At 39.3% G+C, this 19,050-nt stretch overlaps 1 protein-coding gene across 3 annotated transcripts; it reads left to right on the top strand.

Moving 5' to 3' along the window:
- Window positions 1-117: 117 nt before the first annotated feature.
- Window positions 118-17,291, top strand: UCHL5 (ubiquitin C-terminal hydrolase L5). 3 transcript variants are annotated; one of them, XM_032118265.1, is made up of 11 exons: window positions 122-311; window positions 1,684-1,747; window positions 3,459-3,564; window positions 10,912-11,037; window positions 11,122-11,183; window positions 11,261-11,391; window positions 12,753-12,816; window positions 13,896-13,998; window positions 14,423-14,536; window positions 14,701-14,799; window positions 16,148-17,291. In XM_032118265.1, the coding sequence occupies exons 1-11, from the start codon at window positions 230-232 to the stop codon at window positions 16,190-16,192; spliced, it is 996 nt and encodes a 331-aa protein (XP_031974156.1). In that variant the 5' UTR covers window positions 122-229; the 3' UTR covers window positions 16,193-17,291. The 3 variants fall into 3 exon arrangements, with proteins under 3 accessions (XP_031974157.1, XP_031974156.1, XP_031974158.1); XM_032118266.1 differs by lacking the exon at window positions 14,423-14,536 and having other exon boundaries at window positions 118-311; XM_032118267.1 differs by lacking the exons at window positions 122-311; window positions 1,684-1,747 and adding an exon at window positions 6,972-7,055 and having other exon boundaries at window positions 3,497-3,564; window positions 16,148-16,274.
- Window positions 17,292-19,050: the final 1,759 nt, after the last annotated feature.

The raw sequence follows: 19,050 nt of genomic DNA, 5'->3' as shown, positions 1-19,050 counted from the left end.
GCGCCCGCCGCCCACCCCGGAGCCGCCCCGGAGCGCAGCCTCGGGGCGCGGCGCGGCCTCCCCGTGGCCGGGGCGGTACCGCCGGCGCCCGCAGCTGCCCCGGATCCAGTCCCGGCCGCCGCTTCCTGCGGCCGCCCCGCCTCTCCATGGCGGTGCCCGGCGCGAGTCCTGCCGGGAAGGGAGCGGCGCGGCTCGGCCTCGCAGCCTGAGCGGCGGCGGCGGCGCCGCCATGTCCGGGGGCAGCAGCGCCGGCGAGTGGTGCCTCATGGAGAGCGACCCGGGCGTCTTCACCGAGCTCATCAAGGGCTTCGGTGAGGGTCGAGCGGGGCCGGGCAGGCGGTGGGGGCTCCGCGGGGTTGTTCCCGCACCGGTGGGTGCGAGCCCGCTGTCCCTGCGTGGGGCGCCGGCCGGGCGGGGAGCGGGTGCGTGGGACTCGGTGGGCGCTCCCCGCGGGGCTCGGCTGCCGCAGGGCCGGGAGGGTGCAGGGACGTGAGGCCGGGGGCGAGTGCGGCTCCCGTGACCTCCGCGGCGCTGCCCCGGGCCGGCCCCAGCGCGGGCTGTGCGGTGCGGCTCGGCCCTCGCCCCGGCACGTGTTGCGCTGCTGCCGGACGGCTCGGCAGGGACGTGCCGCGTAGAGGCACAGCATCAGTTAGGTTGGAAAAGACGTCCGAGATGACCGAGTCCAGCCTATGACCCAATGCCATCTTGCCAACCAGACCATGGCACTGAATGCCACCTCCAGTCTTTCCTTAAGCACCTCCAGGCGCGGTGACTCCACCACCTCCCTGGGCAGCCCATTCCAGTGTCTAATCACCCCTAAGAAAAAATTCCTCCGAATGTCCAATCTAAACTTCCCTGGCGCAGCTTAAGACTTAAGGGTGGGAAAGTGTTCAGGTTACAGAGCCCCGGGAGCGAAGACGTTCTGGGAAAGGGCTGTCCCCAGGCTGAGCCGTGGGGCTTGGCAGTGGCTGGATAGCCTTCAAGTGGCTGCCTGACCTTCTAGAATATTAAATTTTGTGTTGAAATGCGTTTAAAATCTTTGGTGAAACTTTGAGTACATGGTTATTACAACAGAGAAATCTACACAGGATTTCAGCCAAAGAGCCAACATTATTTTACTCTAGGTTTCATTGATTTATAGTTTCTGTCATGTCTTTTTCTCAGAAATGAAGTCCAGACAGGCTTCTGTGATGTTTTTATTTAACTAATAAATTAAACTTGCACATACTAAATATTTTAACCTTTTAGTCTCTGTATTATGCAAATACCTTGCTTGAATGTACAGCATTTTTGGTCTACTACCATGGGTCTTTGTCTGGAGATAGCTGTTTAAAGTTCTGCTTTGGACTTGCTGATAATGCCTTTAAAAACAGTATTGTTTTCAGTTAAGCAAAGGACATGGAGTGACCAGAGATATTTTAATCTCCTCTGCTTCTTATTTAAAATGCAACTGTGTTGTAAAGACAGCATCACCATACACAGGTTCAGAAATTCCTGAAATAATTTCTCTTTACCTGTCTTGTTTTGGGTTTTTTAATCAAGGTGTGTTAAAGCCCATAGATAGACTTTTCCATAGCCTGGACATAAAAGTTACAAACATTACATAATGTCTTTGTGTCTTGACTGGCTGCGTCCCTTTTTAAATGGGTTAGTTGGAGAGACCTGTCTGTTTCCTTATTTCAGGCTGTAGAGGAGCACAAGTTGAAGAAATATGGAGTTTGGAGCCAGAGAACTTTGAAAAATTGAAGTAAGGCACATGTTTTTTATTCACATTCATCTGATGTCCCTGAAAGAATGTGTACTAAACTCAGGTGTATTTTTGGTGGATTTTTTGTTTGCGGCATTTTGTGTTTGTGTTTTTTCCTTTAGTTTCCACAGAAGTTCGGTAGGATTTTGATTAAATTTAATACCTGGCAGTTAAATTGCCTTTTATTAATGCTTTGGTACTTAATCTAGCTTAATTAGGTTTTGAAAGAGATGCTGATAGTAGCTAGAATGTGGAAATAGATTCCTAATGCGTTTTGCCATTAGCTTGCATTATATCTTTTAACAAATTCTTGGGCGAATTTCTGTTCCTTGATTTATCTCCCTTCTTCCTCACATCACATGATGTTGCCTCTGTTGTCTTAAATTATTTTCCTGTACTGAGATACTTTTGTAACTCGTTTTTCCTGCAGAACCACTTCCATATGTATGTGAAGGCAAATAGGCCTTTTATAACTGACAATGACTGGTGCCATGTGGAACGATTCTGCCCTCATTAAGCAACATTAATTCTTCTAACATTTTGTCCGTGATGTGTTGTTATCCATGTTCACATACAGGATTTTAAGAGGAAAATGTAATTTAACCTGGACCATACTCCTGTATCTTGTGCAACTATCCTATGTTTGTAGGATTAATCTTTCAAAAGATGCAGCAGTTGGTACAGATGATGTACTTCTAGAATTTTTGACTGAAGATGCTTGGCAAGCAACACCTGAATGGCAGAAATGTTGCCTAGGAAGGGGTTTATTTGCTGTCTGCACCATCAGAACGTTTACCTGTTTGTCATTAAGTGACAGCTTTGCATGTCCTGGGAGATGGCCAGCTTCCTTCCTCCCTTCCCATTTACACCTGCAATATTTTACACAGTGTATAAACACTGGGAGTGAAACAATATAGGAACAGCTTGGTTTTTTTAAACAGCAGGTCCACTGAGAGAATTTGAAAAAATGCATCTCAGACTTCTGGTCAGAGCTTAGGAAAAGTTTCTTATGCAGTACAGGTGTATGTTTGCCTTTTGTAGAGAAACCTTTTGTGATGATGACCTTTAGATTTAAGCTGATGAATAAGTTTTTGTCTTACTGTAACTGTAGATTTGGTAAGAACTATTTCCCTTACTGATAAATTTTTGTGTTCTGGGCATACTGAATACAGTGCAACATGTAATAAAAGCTGTTCACTATTCAAGACATGCAGTATGAAAAACAAGACACATTTTTACTGGAAGAGAAAACTGGGGTTCTCTCACTTGTTGGTGAGATAACTCAAAGCATGAAGCTTCAGGAGAGCTCCTCTTCGGATATTTCTTCTGTGTCTAGAAGGATTACCAAAACTTTAGCTCCTGCTCTTGTATATGATTGACAAATGCTTTGACAGCTGTTTGTCACTAACCAATTGAAATGAGAATTCTGCAACTGTAAAAGTTGCAGTAACCAGGAAAACTGGTCCTGACTTTTGAAAATTACCGGCTAAATGATAATTCAGATTGGGATTGTTTAGCACTTACGGAAAGAAGCCTGAATTGTCTTCTGCCTAATTGAAAGAGCACATCTGAAAATTTCAGTGCAAGTTCCTGATGTTTAGAAAGAACTAACAGAATTACCATACCAGCGTACAGGTAAACTACAGTACAGGTGATTTTAGTATTTTTCATCAGTACAGGTGACCTTTTTCATATAAATTTTGTTTTTCAGGCCAGTACATGGGCTGATTTTTCTCTTCAAGTGGCAGCCTGGAGAGGAGCCAGCAGGTTCTGTTGTCCAGGATTCCAGACTGGATACAATATTTTTTGCTAAGCAGGTATGACAAGTTCAGTAATTGTTTTAGATGTGTCATGAAACACAGCTTTTAATACCAAAAAAAACTCCTATTTTTTGTTAATATGTACAGAAATTGGCATTTTGCAAGGTGAAATAGCTTCAACAAATTCTGAGAGTAGGTGCTGTGTATTGAAAGGTGATTAACAAAGCAAATCAGTTTGATCTGTCAAGTCAGACAAAAATAGCAGCCATGGAAGAGTAAAGCTCTTATTTATTTGTCAGCCCTCACGCATAGAGTAACTCAGTCTTCTGTGCAGTAAATAGTGTTTTGGTAAATGTTTGCAGCAGAATGAGCAAATTACTTCTTTTGAAACCACTTTCAACAACTTCTTGGAAGAAATTTATTTTGGTTCTGTTCTTATTTCTTGTTTTTCTCAAATGCTCGGAAGCTGGAGCAGTATATGTAGGATAATGCTTTCCTTTAAGGGTTTGCAGACCATTTTGGCATGCAAGTTTTAAGCATTCAAATCAAAAAGGTGAACTTAAATTAGAAATAATAGGAAAAATTGGTTTTGCTGAGGTAATCTATTGTGTTTTATTAAACACAGGGTAGTACTGAAATTCTGTTTTAGAGTTAGCAGACTGCTGTGTGTGTTGTTTGCAAGCAAGAAAAACAAGAGAAAGTGACCAGAATGAAAGTAGGGAGTATTTAACAATGTTTTTAGGTTGTTTCTGAGCCCTGCTTCCAAAACACTGATAAATGTAATAGTCTAAACAGGAACTGTAACCCTACAGGTGTTAATTACAAAACATTGATATCAAAGGGAAAATTATTAGGATTTCTGTGAACTTACATAGTCTAGTTGTTGGGGTGTTTAGGGTGGAGTATTTTGGGGGGCTTTTTTTTTTTTTGGTTGGGTTTTTTGTTGTTTTATTTCACACCACAAATGCAGAAGTGTTTTGAATGTAAATTTCAGAATATGAAAAAATCTCCACACACTTCCAGGTAAAAGTATAGAAATAGGGAAAACAATGCAAATAGCTGTCCTGGCCACTCTTTACCTGCTGGTTTATTCCTTTGATAATCACCTTCCTGTTTCATGCTGTTGTGGATCAGCTTTTTTAATGCTGATTCTCTTCATTCTTCCCCTGTTGCAGCTCTTGAGTCCTGCCACACACTGCCCACCATTTTTATGATACAATGATCAGCAGCAGTTTGCTAATGGTCTTTATAGCTTGATAGCTCTCATAGGCACTGGTTTAGGTTGTGATCTCTGCCTCACCAAACTTACTGTTAGTGGCCATGGGCTGTAGCTACAGAACAGCCATGAGGCAAAGAACTCAGGGAAAACCCTTGATAAAACTTTCAGAAGGTGGTTACATGGTGGGAGGAAATTACTCTGATCGGAATCTAGAGAGGGAATTTTTTGGAGGGTGTTTTTTTTTGGTTTTAAAGTGAAGGTAAATTTTCCCTCACTCAAGGGATTGATTCCATCTTGTTTCCTGAGTGTAGCTGAGGTTCTCCTAGAGTTGTTGTTCTTGTTAATGCTGAAAAGTTTCAAAGCATTTGTCTGCCTGCTCCAGTTCTTTTGCCTCTTCCGCCCCCTCTTCCCTTCTTTGAACCTTGACACTGTGTTTAAAGGCAATAACTAAGAAGATCTTTCTTGAGCTTTAAGATGAGATTGCAGAATGTACATCACAAAATTTGGATAATGTTAGATTTGATAACAAACCCCACAAAATTAAAGGCTAGCAGTGAGAAGTCTATTTAATAGTTTTCTTTGAAACACTCGTATTTTAATATGTTCTTAAGCTGAAACCTCCTTTCTAATTGTCCCTTTCATTCACCTGGTGCCTTTAAAGAGAGTCTGCTAGAGTGACTCTTAATTTTAGTATGGAAAGCAATTTCTAGAAATGTTCTAGAAAAATAATTCTGCCTGGTTATGCCACTTGATGGCGTGGAATAGATGTTTCAAAAGTCATTTGCAAAAAGTTCAGAGTTAGTATCTTTCATGTTTTGGCGTTATCTGTCAGTCAAGTGCAGTGGCTTTGCAAAACCCAAACATTCCTTGTAGACATGTATGTGCTTGTGCTTCATATCAGTTCAGTTTTGCCTGGACTGAGCTATTGTGACTGAACAACTGGAAATAGGTACAGAGAAGTTATTATTAAAAGTCAACAGAAAGAAACTGCTTTGGGTATTTTGGAGGAATCTGTTTAATACCAGTTTAGCTCTGGTGACTTTCACACTGAGGAAAGTTAGCCTGGGTTAGAGATCCAACTTGACAAGCAATGTTTTGAGGACTTGTAGTGTTTCCTTGAGTAAGTGTCTGATCTTATGATTTGCTGCTGATGAGAGCAGGGTGCAGTGAGCTTCTGTGAGCCAGTGCAGCTCATCCCCCAGCAGTTTCCTGTGCACTTTTTCTGGGCTGATCTGTGCTGTACTTTGAGATGTGTCTGTTTAGCGAGTCTGTACAGGACAAAGCTGGCAACAGGTGAGAGAGAACAGGGGGTTCTTTATGGTAGTGCTGAAGTTACTGCATTTCTCAAAACCACACTCTGAATCCTTCTGAGTCACCCAGGAGCGCAAAGTGAGATGAGCATTCGTATTGAGTATTTGTATTGTGAAAGAGCAAGTCCTCCCAACCGTTGTGCAACTGGGTTCACATGTATTTTTTATTTCCTCTGTATGTTTTATTCCAGATTTTATGCTGATTTTGAGGGTCTTTCCGGAAGACTTTTTTCTTCATTACAGAAGTGATGATGTAAAATTACATTATGTTCATTTGTAGGCTGGAATCCCGGAACAAATAGGTTGGTTAGGGCAATTTTTATGACATTTAAGGTTATTGATCTGTTGATCCGTATCTTCAAAACTGTCATGACACTGGAGCCTGAAAAATCTCAACAATTCTTTGTGTCTCTTTTCTTTCTCACACATTCTCTTCTTTTAAATGTTCCCATCTAAAGACATTTGGTACAATTGGTATTAGTGCAGACATGTTTTCAAGTCTCCTCCTGCCTCCTGGGTGAGCAAGACAAGGTTACTGTTAATATGTAACAACAATTGAGTATAGGAAATAAATTGTTTCTGTTCAATATTATTATGTGTTCAATCTTAAAAATTGTTTCATTGTGGGGAACTTTAGTTAGAGGTGAAAGGCTACAGCTCTCAAACTGTCTAGTAAAACATCTTTAAAATTGCGTTAGGAAACTCAGTTTTGGTAAGAAGCTTGTGCATGCTCACATTTTTCTCATTTCCACTTCCATAGTGATGTTGTAGGTGAATTCCAAATGGCAACTAGATCTTGTTCCACGTTAAATCACAAGTATGCTGGGGGGTTGAATTTTGAAGTCTGTCTGGTATGCATGCATATTAAAGGATTTTTTTTAATGGTCACTTTTATGTGCACTCATGTTAAAATTTGGCCTCCCTGTTATGCCTAGGTATGGTTTGGTCCTCTATTTGAGGCCACAGAACTCTGGATGATCTTACATACCCTTTGAGCTAGGATACCTAGGCACAATGAGGTGAGTTAAGGATACAATTTCAGCCTTAACTCTGAATTCCTGATTTCTGTGTTGCTTAAGTCACAGTGGATACATGATTACACCTACTCAATGTATTCAGCTCCCCGCCACAATGTTTGGAGGAGCTGTATTCTCTGCTGAGCATTGCAGAAGTGTCTCTGGACAAAAAAGAATGCCGTTGTTAGACCTGAAACTACTTTTTTTTTGAGTTTAATAAATGCTTCAGCTTTTAGTACAGAAGTATTGGTATCCTGCCTTTCTTAGATGCCATGTATTTATTTTATTTTGCATTGTTGTGACAGAACATTAACTTCATTAATTGGGAATACCTTCAGAAAGAGTATCTTATAAATGATACTGTTAATAACAAAACACTGGTCTCTGGTTATGTTTATGGCACTAATGGAAGCATATGTATTTTTACATTTCCAATACTTAATTGATTTCAAACTCAAAATTTTTGACTCTTGCAGATTTGGTAACATTAAGATAGACCAGATATCTGTGTTAGAGCTAAGTTTGGGATAACAGATAACTTACAAGAAGTACAACTTCAAGACATGAAACCAATCAGGAAGAGATTTTCATTAACTGAATATGGCTGCAGAAAATTATGTCTTTACTCCAACAAAATTAAAATGGAAAAAAAATTATGTAGGGTTTCTAAACAAGAATAAGTTGTGGAACTTTGTGCTAATGATGAATTTTTCACATTGAGCTCCTTTAAACCAACTGTTCTGTAATGTTGGGATGTTTAGTAAGTGAAGCCTAGGGATTTGCTGGTTATACTACCTATTGCAGCACAGGCTTGTCCACAGCTTTTTTGAAAAGCAAAATACATAATCCATCAGGTGGAAGATGTGAGTCAGGAATTTAAAGAGCTTCTACCTAAAGTTGATCCAGAAAGTCAGACTGGATCCCTAGAGAAAGGTGCATGCTTAGGAAGTAATGCATCTTACTTAGAGAGTAGCCTAATCAAGTGGTTCCTTGGTTTGTTTTAAGCTGAGCTTCACTTGGGGAAGGGCTAACCTTCTCTTGATACATTTCTGTGTGTATAATTTTCTTTCAAATGTTATTAAATGCACCTTGAACTTCTGCCTACAAAATCTTTTAACTGTGGGTCTCTGCTTTAAGTTGGAGTCTTGAGTATTGATCAATCTAATATCTCACCAAGACTTCCTGGACAGAAATATCCAGGCAAATGTTGATATTTCTGGACGAATACAGACAATCCTCTTAATCCTCAAGTCCAAATAAAAATCTTTTCGGAACAACCTGCGTTTATTATCATGTTATCTGAATGCAGAAAAGGTTTTCTGCTAATGCTGAGGCATCTTAAGTAAGAGATACTCTGAAAATTAGAGAGATGGGTATCCTGAAGGATTCTCTAGATTGTGTATGGAGCAGTGCTGTGTGCACTGATGGCATTGTGTCTGTGTGACAAATAAACCTGGCACTTGTCCACATTTGGTCCTGCAGTCACATCCTCAGCCTGCCCTCTTCACCCTGCCTGTGAGCTACCACTAGCTGGATATTCCCTTGTTCCATCTTAGTAGTTCTCCTGTGTCATCTACATCCAGGAGCACACTGGATTTTCATGCATACCACCTGCATTTCCTTCTACTCTTCTGCTACAGGACAGTTATTGCTGCCTTTTGCTTACCTCCTGCCTCTCACTGACTGAAGTTCTTGAGTTCTGTAATGTATTTTCATTTCAACAGCTAGAGGCCACTGCCCCCAGAGCTGCATCTTATGCATATTGTTTTCTACCAGTCAGACATTGTTCAGCTTGGTCCCTATAGACTTCATCAGACTTATCTCATACTGTAGTTGGAATACAAAATAGGCTTAAAGGCCAATATTTGATGAGCCCATTAATTCTCTGCCAAGTCTAATTTTTCCTCTGATTTTATTTCCTGTTTAAAGCTTCTGTAACTTGCTATTCAGCAGTTTCAGTGTTGATCTTCCCTCTAGGCACAAAATCTCTGTGAATTTCCCTTCCTTGTTTTGATGCCATTATTGAGTTGTCTCTAAAGAGATCAACTGATTGTTCCATCTTGATTTTTCAGCAAAAGTAGTTGCCGTTTAGTCCTGTCCCTCTGTATTAATTATCATTTAACAAATACAGCTTGCTGTAGTGATGACCCTGCCTTCATTGTACCAGCACTGTTCCAACAGTTTGTCAGCACAGGTGTCCCTACCTTCTTTTGCTTCTCTGTCAGCTTAATTACGTTGCATCAGCTTCATGCACTCTGATCCACTTGGGATTTCCCCGCTTTCATCCTAGCACTACTTTACAACTGTCTCTGATAACATTCTTTAGTTGTATCTCAGAGAATCTTTAGTTCTTTTTCCTGTGTCAAGTGTAATTCAAATTATGCCATTCTGCGAGTCTGGAGGTTTGAATTTTTCTGCTGCAGGTTTGTTATTTCAGTGCCCTTGATGGATTTCCCTTGTATGTCCTTTATTTTGCAGCTGTGCGTGTTCTAGCCCTTAGCTTGTGTACCTGCAGTTGGTTTGAGTTTTGATTGCTGTAATCTGTTCTGCCTGTGTAGTTGACTCCCTTGATTACCATTTAAGTCAACTAGATTGTATTTTTCTTAAATTAAGAAGTGCTCTATTATTTCTTTATCATCTGCATCCAGACATAATCTGAACTGAGAACACCCTGAAGCATAGAAAATAAATTTATGATGTGGCCTTTAGTATTAACATACTAGGTTTTCCTTTGTTAGGGCTAGCCTTGATTGTAGAACAGGTTGCTTGGGTTTTCTCTTTTTTTTTTTTTTCTTTCTCCTTTCTTGTTGGAAGTGGTTTCACATTCACAGCCCTGAACTAATTTTCATTTTTTTTTACGAAATTCACATCCTCTCTGGAAGCTTTAAGGTTTAAGTAGCATTTTCAAGTGCAAAATAGTCTCAAAAACTAATGATACATTACTTTTTCCTAACCTATAGCTCACTGAGAAAAAACTGCTAATATAAAGTCTTTCTTGTATTATGGCCTCATGCAATTTGATTACAGTGCCTTTAGTTAAATCTCAAATTATATTTAATAATCCTTGTAGCCTCTTTCTTTAAATACAGTGTTTTAGTTTGGTTATTAGTAAACAACATTAAAGACATGGCTTTAATATGAAGGGCGTTGCTTATATTTTCTAAAAGTGGAGTGTTTAATACTGAAGTGTAACAGTGTCAAACTAGTGACTTAAACATTGACTTGAAAAGGATAGGTATATTGCAAGTAAAGAAACAATTACATTATTCAGCGAATCATCACTTAAACAATCTCTACATCTTGGAACACTTTGAAGTTTTATTAGTTTATCCCTCGAATATTTGAAATTTTTTGTCCAATAAAACCTTCTAATAAAAATTCTATGGTCCATAATGTGCTTTATTGCTTCAAATTAAATTTTTTGATCTCCTACTCCTAGTAGGAGATTGATTATTTGAAGGAATTTTCTTGGGAGAGTTGACTTTTTTTTAAGGCCATAGTTAAAATAACCCTATTTGGGCAGCTTGCTTTGAATATTACTGTGAGTTTTTCCACAGAGATCCAAGGATTTTTGCCTTTCTTCTATGCCTTTTATTAATCACTTCAGACAGTGGAATGACAGTTTCTGAGGACAGCTGTGAAATACGAGTTTTATCAATGAATTGTATATGACAGCCATGCAGAGCTGATTTTATTACAGCAAAGGCTTTTCTGTAGCTGCCCAGGCAGCAAATCCAGTGTGGGTTAGAGTGCAGCTCTAATGTGAATCAGCACAGGAAGTGTTTGTAACAAAAACAAACCCAGTTTGGAGTGAACTTTTATCACCACTGCTGACCAAATTCTCCATGCCTTTTTCTAGGTCATAAATAATGCCTGTGCAACTCAAGCCATAGTAAGTGTGCTGTTAAACTGTGCTCATCAAGACATTCACCTAGGAGAGACCTTGTCAGAATTTAAAGAATTTTCCCAAAGCTTTGATGCTGCGGTGAGTGCCCACTGTTTTCTGCATTTTGAGTGTCCCAGTGTTACAGCTCTGGTGGTTTACAGGTGTTTTGTTACTTCCTTTCAGATGAAAGGTTTGGCACTGAGCAACTCAGAAGTGATTCGGCAAGTCCACAACAGTTTTGCCAGGTAACATATGTTTTAAATCTGGCCAAAATTTGAGCAAATCCTTTTTAATCTCAGGGGTTTTTAAATTTTCTTTGCAGACAACAGATGTTTGAGTTTGATGCAAAGTCTTCAGCAAAGGAAGAAGATGCCTTTCACTTTGTAAGCTATGTTCCTGTTAATGGGAGGCTCTATGAGCTAGATGGCTTAAGGGAAGGACCAATTGATTTAGGTAACATTTTACATTTTTTCTGAACATCCTTCATTTTAACCATAGCTTTTTGCAACAAATTGGTCATATGTTATAGGCTCAAAGCAAGTTATTTATTAAAATAAGGAATATCTAGGGAGTTTTCTGAATGTGCTGTAGGCTTGTACTTCCGTGCAGTCATTTGTATTGTTTTAGTTTTGTTGGTTTGAAAATACAGTTTTCTCCCTGCTTCCTCCATGTCTCTGGTGCTCTCTCTTTTCATTCAGTAACCAAATGATCAGGTCCTGCAATCCCTTCCAAAACCTTGGTAGTTCTGTTGCAAGTGAGAAGTTTACATAAAGGGAGAATGTATACAGCCGACTTCAGATACTTTTTTTACATTATGTGGCTTGTGTTTACTCACTGCCCTCTTTCTTCTTAGACAGCAAGTGTTTTCCTAATGGTTTAAAAGAAAATTGCTTTATTCTCTGTAAGACTGGCTCATGTTTTGTAATCTTTCTTGAGATATGTGTGCCCTGTTGTGTCTTGAAAAGCTCTGCAGTGCCTATCGTGTCTGTACTTCAGAGTCTCATACATTGTCAACAACAACATGTTCCACACTCCATTCCTAGAGTGTTTTCCCAGTGTTGTTGACAATTTTATTTATGTTTAGGCTGAGCAGTGGGTTGCTCCTTAATCTTGTCTTTAGTCTGTCTGGAGATCCTGTACAGTTTGCAGACCTAACAGTACCATCATTTGTATGGTCACAAGATCATGAGTCTCTAAATTTACTTTAAATTTAGAAAATTTTTAGATCTCAAAATTGCAAAAGAGGCATTTCCAGCTTAGGAAATCACCTGTAGGTATTCTCTCATATATCTTGGAATCAAGTTCTCTATCATATATCCTTTTATAGTTTTTCTTTCTGCCTGACTTTTTAGCGTTGTATTGCATCTACACAGACAAAATCAAGAGTTAATATTAAACAGCTGTACCTGTCCATAGTGATTTCCTTTGCTGTTTACTTCAATGTTGTCATACCAACTAATTTCCCTTGTGTCATAAAAACCTTACATAACATACTTTCCCCCGCCCCATAATTTCTTGTTATCAACAAAACAAATGTTAGATGCTTATGCCCTTAAAATTTAGCTTTGTTCCATTGCTTTGGCCACTGCATTATCTAAATATTGTTATTAATAAAATATCTTCCACCTCCTGAAAAAGCCACCTGAGTAATTTCAGACCTCAGTAGCTAAAGAAATACTTGTTACATACTCTGAAGTTGCTGCATAAGGCTGAACTATACGAGTCGGCTTTGCAATACATTTTGCAAAGATGGTGAATTTTTTCCTCTGTTGAATTTTGCAAAGATGATGAGTTTTTTCCTGCTTTTTCCCCAGGTGCATGCAATCAGGATGACTGGATAAGTGCAGTGCGGCCCGTCATAGAGAAGCGCATACAAAAGTAAATGGTCGTGATGCCTTTAAAATATAGCACCTTACCTATGCTTCAAATTCCATAGTCCTAATTTCCCTCAGTTAAAAGATTTCAGCTGAATTTCTAAGCAATCACTCTTACATGTCATTTTTTTATGCATATCACTGTGTGACTTGAGAACCTGTTGTCCGGCATGAGGCAGATGATAGATAAATCTCAAATGCACTGGGCTGCTGCCTAATTAATCCAAGTGGGTGTCTGTGTAGTGAAGAGAGATCCTACAAGTGCTCTGGAAAAGAAGATTGTTTTCTCTGTTACACAGCTGTGGGTCTTTGGGAGTGAAAGCTAGGAGTGTCATGACCATGAATTATATTTGCCTATGCACTTAAAAGCACTGGATAGTCATTCTCTCCATACAGCTGGTATTTAGAGATAACAACAAGTTTTTCTTAGGTATGTGGCTTGTCTTGGAAATTTAAGCTAGAAAAACATACTATGGAACTTTCCTACTTCTTAATTCTGGTTCCAAACTGCAGTCCCAAATTTGTTAGAAATAAAGTTGATTTTATGCCATTTTTAGAAAACAGCTCCAAGTTTTTGCTTGAGGACTTTTTTTTTTTTTGATAAGCAAAACAGGACTACCAAGTTGCTTTTGGAGAATTTAACCTCCAAAAGGCCTGCTAGTCTAATTGTTGAATTAGACACTCCACTGTGTGGAGAAGTCTCCAATAGTTTTTACTTTCTCATTACTATTACTTGTTAGAAAATATTATGTGCTGCAGTGTTCTGTAAGTTCTGTTGTCATGTTTTCTTTTCTTTTTTGGACAGTTTCAGTATTTGTTTTGTGACCACAAACAGGAATAGTAAATTTCGGGGAGAGAAGGTTATTAGGAGTTACATATTGGAGAGAGGTAGTTTGCGGGCTGATTTTGTGGCAAGACTGGATCTGTAGCAAACTTAACTTAATTAGACCCATTTAAAATTTTCTTTCCGTGAAATGCATTCCTTAAAGTGAAATCAAGGAGGGGGCTTTTCAGTTGTCATGTTGGTGACTAGTTTTGAAAGTGGGTCGTCTTTGTTGTTTTGTTCTTCTGTTCCTCATTTAGATACAGTGAAGGTGAGATAAGGTTTAACCTGATGGCTATTGTGTCTGACAGGAAGATGATATATGAGCAGAGGATTGCAGAGCTACAGCAGCAACTGGCAGAGGTAGGCCATGGAATTGAAGTTGCTGAAGCAGTTCTCTCATAGTTCTGTGTGTTGGCTTTATTTTTCACTTCCCTTCCTCGCTCCAAATGGAGTCACACTAAAAAAAGCAGGGAGTGATTGCTACAGATGTGGATGCACTCAGTGCTGCAGCTCTGAGCTGAGCACTCAGCACAGTGTGAACGTGTCATTTTGATTTTCTGCCTTGACTCATTTGCTGTGGTGCAGGAACTGTTCTTTTCCCAGTACCTGAACTAGTCTGCTTTTAACTAACTGCAGAAATTCCTGGAACGTTCCCATAACTGTAAACAAAACTGAATCTTTCTGTGATAGAAATACTTCTGAGACTAAACTTGCTTTAATTAAAAAAAAGAAAGAATTTAAAAATGGAGTAACATCATCCATTTAAATTTTTGTTTTGTGGAAGGAGGAGCCTATGGATACAGATCAAAGTAGTAATATGTTAAGTTCTATACAATCAGAAGTTGCAAAATACCAGATGTTAATTGAAGAAGAGAACCAAAAATTAAAAAGATATAAGGTATGTAGCTTTTGCTTTTCTGATGAAATTATTGGAACAGTTGTAAGAAAAAGCCAGCTTTTATATATATGTGGGAGCTTTTCAATTAATCTGAAGGAAGTGGATGGGGACTAGAAGATAGTTCAGCCATGTAATAATTGTTAATGCTTTTAATTTATTTTTAGATTGAAAATATTAGGAGAAAACATAACTACCTGCCTTTCATCATGGAATTATTAAAGACTCTAGCAGAGCACCAGCAGTTAATACCATTAGTAGAGAAAGTGAGTATTTCCAGCTGACCGTATGTTTCTGTAACTCTTCCTGCCTTCTCTGTTAGATGGACGAGCCCGTGCCATTTGTGCTGCCGAGGTCTTTGGCCGGGAGCGCTGCCCTGCGGCCGCTATAGCGGGCGGTGACCGCGCGGTGGCAGCCGTGGCACAGCGCTCGAGTTGGAGCGCTCCCTTTTCCTTGCTCCCGTGCTCATTCCCTGGCTTGGCTTCCCCCCTTTCTGAGGTATCTAGCCATTAGCATTGATTTACTGCTAAGGTTTGTATTAAACTTTAATAAATAAGTGTGTCTTCCACTTTGGCGAGGTTCTTAAACTGGTCAAGTACTTGAACTGTACTCGGCTCTCTGTGCTGGCATGCACTTAGGCTTGAGTGCCAGAGGCAGGATCCCTGATTTTGTACTCACTGAGAAAGGATCTCCAAATCAGTGTAATGAAAAAAGAGCTGTGTATTGTTTAATGAGTGCATTCTTTAGCTGAATTTATTTAGGAAGGTAAATTTGCAGGCCTGTAGTTTATAAGACAGTAGCTTGTGGAGTTTTAATTGTTTTATGTTAACACAAGTCATTTATAACACCCATCAAGCTGCTTTCACAAGTAAATGACCAGTGAGCTGATGGTAACAGATCTTAATTCTAAATCACTGAATGAGATGCTGTTCTGTTCAATAATAAGCGGTAATAAGCAAAAGCCTGATTCAGAATTAACTAATGTTTTGACAGAAAGTTGTTGGCCTTGCTTCTGAGTTGTCCCCTCTTCTTGCTCAATCTGTTTCTTAACTGAAATCATAACGAGGAAAGTGCCAGTTTCCTGTCAATTTGAACTATTTATGATTGATATAAGTTATGAGAATCTGTCTGCAGATATCTTGATAGGAACTTCTGTGGGGTTTCTTTCCACTCATTTTAAAGATCTAAACCACTGAGATCTTGTTTGTTTCAGAGTTCAGTTTTGATAATCAGTATGTCTGAATGTGGTGTTTTCTTGTGACATAAAATATTTCCATTAGGAAGAGATTTTTCTATGTTAAATGAAATTGGTATGAAGGTATGAAAAATGAAGGTTTCAATTATGCTTTTAAAATCGTGCTTTTCCCCTGCAGAAGTTACCCAATCTCAGTTTCTTTTGCATAATTTATTTAAACCTGTATTTTTTTGTAAAAGGCTTTATATACTAACCTAATAAAATAGTAGTAGGATGCTTCTGAAGGGTCTAAATTTACATTGAAATTTTTCATTTTCCAGCATATTTTTAATATTCAGAAATGTAATGAGTGGTCATTCAAAGCTTCAGAATGATCTTTGTCTTATCAGAGCTTGACATCATCTCCCCTTGTTTCCTAGGCGAAAGAAAAACAGAATGCCAAGAAAGCTCAGGAGGCCAAATGAAGATGACTTTGCAAAACACACACAGTTATTTGCTTCTGATACTATTTTCATGACAACCAATAAAACTTTTCATAAACTTCAACTTTTGTCCAGTGCACGTTTGCCAGTTGTGACAGTTTGTCTTGTACTGTTTGCACGGGTCTGACTCTTCCTTCCCCTGCATCTTGTGCATGTGGTACTGCTGAGCAATGTTTAGGTTCTCCTGGTCACATTCAGTATTCACCAGTCTATCTGATTGCTGAAAGCTTGGGAAGTGGACCCAGAAATGTGCAAGGAAAATGTCCCCATTTGTCCCACTTGAACATGTGATAATGATACAAATGCCAGAGGTTTAAGTATAAGCATGAGCTTTCTTTGCTCATCCCTACTAACAGTTACAATCCTTTCCAGTTGTTCAGTGACATAGCCTGTGTCTTTGTTTTTATGAAGTGTCTGATTTTTTTACAAAATGGAAAAGTATGAATCTAGCTGTAGAAACATTTGCAAAGACCAATGTATAATCTCAAAAGAACTGCATTGCTTTAGTAGAAAAGATAATAAATATTCCCATTTTTATTTTGGCAAACTTTCTTCTGTGGTATTTTATTATGGGATAAGATGGTGAGGATATGGAGTCATCAGCCTTGTGACTTGAGTGTATGCATTCTAAATTTGGGGTAGAAAGAAGGCATGCTATTGTTTTGGGGAGTTAATATTCTTGGATATAAGGTATTCCTGTTCTGAAGCATGTTCAATTTAAGTCTTTAAAGCAGTGCTTTTTATTTGACTTTGAGAAGTACTAGAAGGAAAAAATGACTTTGAGAAGTAATACAAGGGAAAAGGTGTATGAAAGATTATTGTGGCTGACAACAAACATTGCTGTGGAAGATGCTTGAGCTGTGTCCCGTGGACCAAAGGGAATGCCTGGGGAGTGGAGCTCACTGAGTGTCCTGGCACCTTAAATGCTGCCTGCATGTGAACTGTGAATAGATTGTTTTGGGATGGATAGTAACAGCCCATTGCAACAATACACACTGTTTGAATTATTCACTGTCAGTGTACATGAGTTTGTTTAGAAAACTTCCAGTTTCTTCTTAAAAGACTCAGATAAGAAACAGAAACAGAAGAAAAAGAGCTTTGATTTTTTTGTTTTGTTTTGGTTTTGGCAAACCTTCAAAACTGTAAATAGTAAAATATCCTGTTTGTTTCCCTTATTTTGCCTGTACTTCATTGAACTGTGAACTCCTTTGGTCTTGTAGGCTGAATTTTTCGAAACCCTGAGGTGGAATATTCTGTTATCCGTTGGTGCTTCATATATATTGCATATATATATATATATATATATAGACACAGGATAAAATTTTGGCTGAAGTAAAACACAGACTGTGCTCTTTACTGCTGGAAAGATTTCCTCAAGTCATTGCTGTGGCTGGAAAGGTAGGGTCTGTTTCAGAAAAACCTGAGATCCATATCTGTGTTTTGTACAAAATTGATCAGGTTAATGAGAACATAAACTCTGTGTAAGTGTCTCCTCCTTTAGTAACGCAGCATTACTAAACTGCAGCATTATTGTCCAAGGAAAGGGAAAGACTATTCCTCTGTAAGAGACATTTCTGCTCTTAAAATTACATTTGATACGCCACTTCAACCTGTTGAAAACATTTGTCTGTTTTTCTAAGTGGTAGCCTGATGATTCCCACAGCACCCTGTCATCCTTGGAGAAGTTTGCAATTTGAAATTAGATGTTAGCTTAAATTTGTACTGAAGTTATTTCATTCTCCTTTTATTGGCATACTTGGGCATGTACAAAAGGAAAAGGAGTTTTGCTGAAGCAGCAAATTATTTTTGCAATTATCAACAAATTTTAGTAGCAATTGTTTCAGAAATTAGAAAATTTACATTGCAAGCAATCTTTCTGGATTTGTGGAAGGACAAAAAGGATGGATGTAAAGACCAAATTTTAACAAAATTTGTTAGTCCAATGTGTAAGTGAAAAATGTTTTGTTTTTAAAAAAGGCTGTTTAATGCAGAAGTAGAACATTTCAAAACTAGTGTATTCTGTTGTATTATGAATCTTTTTTTTTCCTGATCACACTTATGGCAGATTTTTTACTATTTTTGTCAAATTTGTAGAACCATTTTTTCATAATGTGTGTCTTGGCTTTAAAGGCAGTTATTTGTATATTAGGGCAGTGTCACATGAATGCAGAGCTGGACGTGAAGTTGATCCTGGCTAGGCTGGGATACAGTTAATTTCCTCCTTGGTAGCTGGTGCGGTGCTGTGTTTTGGATGGAGCATGAGAATGATGTCGATAACACACTGATGTTTTCAGTGGTTGCTAAGCAGGGCTTACTGTGAGTCCAGGAGTTTGCAGCTTCTCATGCCCTGCCAGCCAGGAGCTGCAGGGGCGCAGGGATTGGGAGGGGACACAGCCAGGACAGCTGGCCCCAGTGACCAAAGGGATATTTCCCAGTTGTGATGTCATGGCCAGTGTTTAAACTGGGGCAGAGCTGGCCTGGGATGCTGCTGGGGCTTGGCTCAGTGAGTGCTGAGCCCTGCGTTCTGCAGCACATGTGCATTCTAATTCTATTACTGTCATCCTTTCCCAACCCCTTAACCTGCCTTTGTGTCAGCCCACGGGTTTGCTCTCTTTCACTCTCCCACTGGTGGAGGGTGAGCAACCATGTGGGGCTGAGTTGGCAGCTGGGTTTAAACCATGACAAGGATTTAGCAAATTAAAAGTGCCCAAAAGTCAAAACAGACATTTGGGCCTTAATCCATTGTAGACTTTTCGGAACCTCAGTTTTGCTGTATGTAGAATGGTGAAAGGTTTGGGTTCTGATTTGTTTCAAGGGCTGTGCATTCTGCTGGTGTAAAC

The sequence above is a fragment of the Corvus moneduloides genome, chromosome 9 (assembly GCF_009650955.1).
Source record: "Corvus moneduloides isolate bCorMon1 chromosome 9, bCorMon1.pri, whole genome shotgun sequence".
NCBI lineage: Eukaryota > Metazoa > Chordata > Aves > Passeriformes > Corvidae > Corvus > Corvus moneduloides.
Note: the sequence above shows the minus strand (reverse complement) of the source record. Positions and strands in the feature narration are given on the sequence as shown.

Coding starts and splice junctions, on each gene's coding strand:
- UCHL5 (XM_032118265.1), top strand. CDS start 230: ATGTCCGGGGGCAGCAGCGCCGGCGAGTGGTGCCTCATGGAGAGCGAC. Junction 11,392..12,752: donor GGAAGGACCAATTGATTTAG/GTAACATTTTAC, acceptor CTTTTTCCCCAG/GTGCATGCAATCAGGATGAC. Junction 12,817..13,895: donor ATAGAGAAGCGCATACAAAA/GTAAATGGTCGT, acceptor TTCCTCATTTAG/ATACAGTGAAGGTGAGATAA.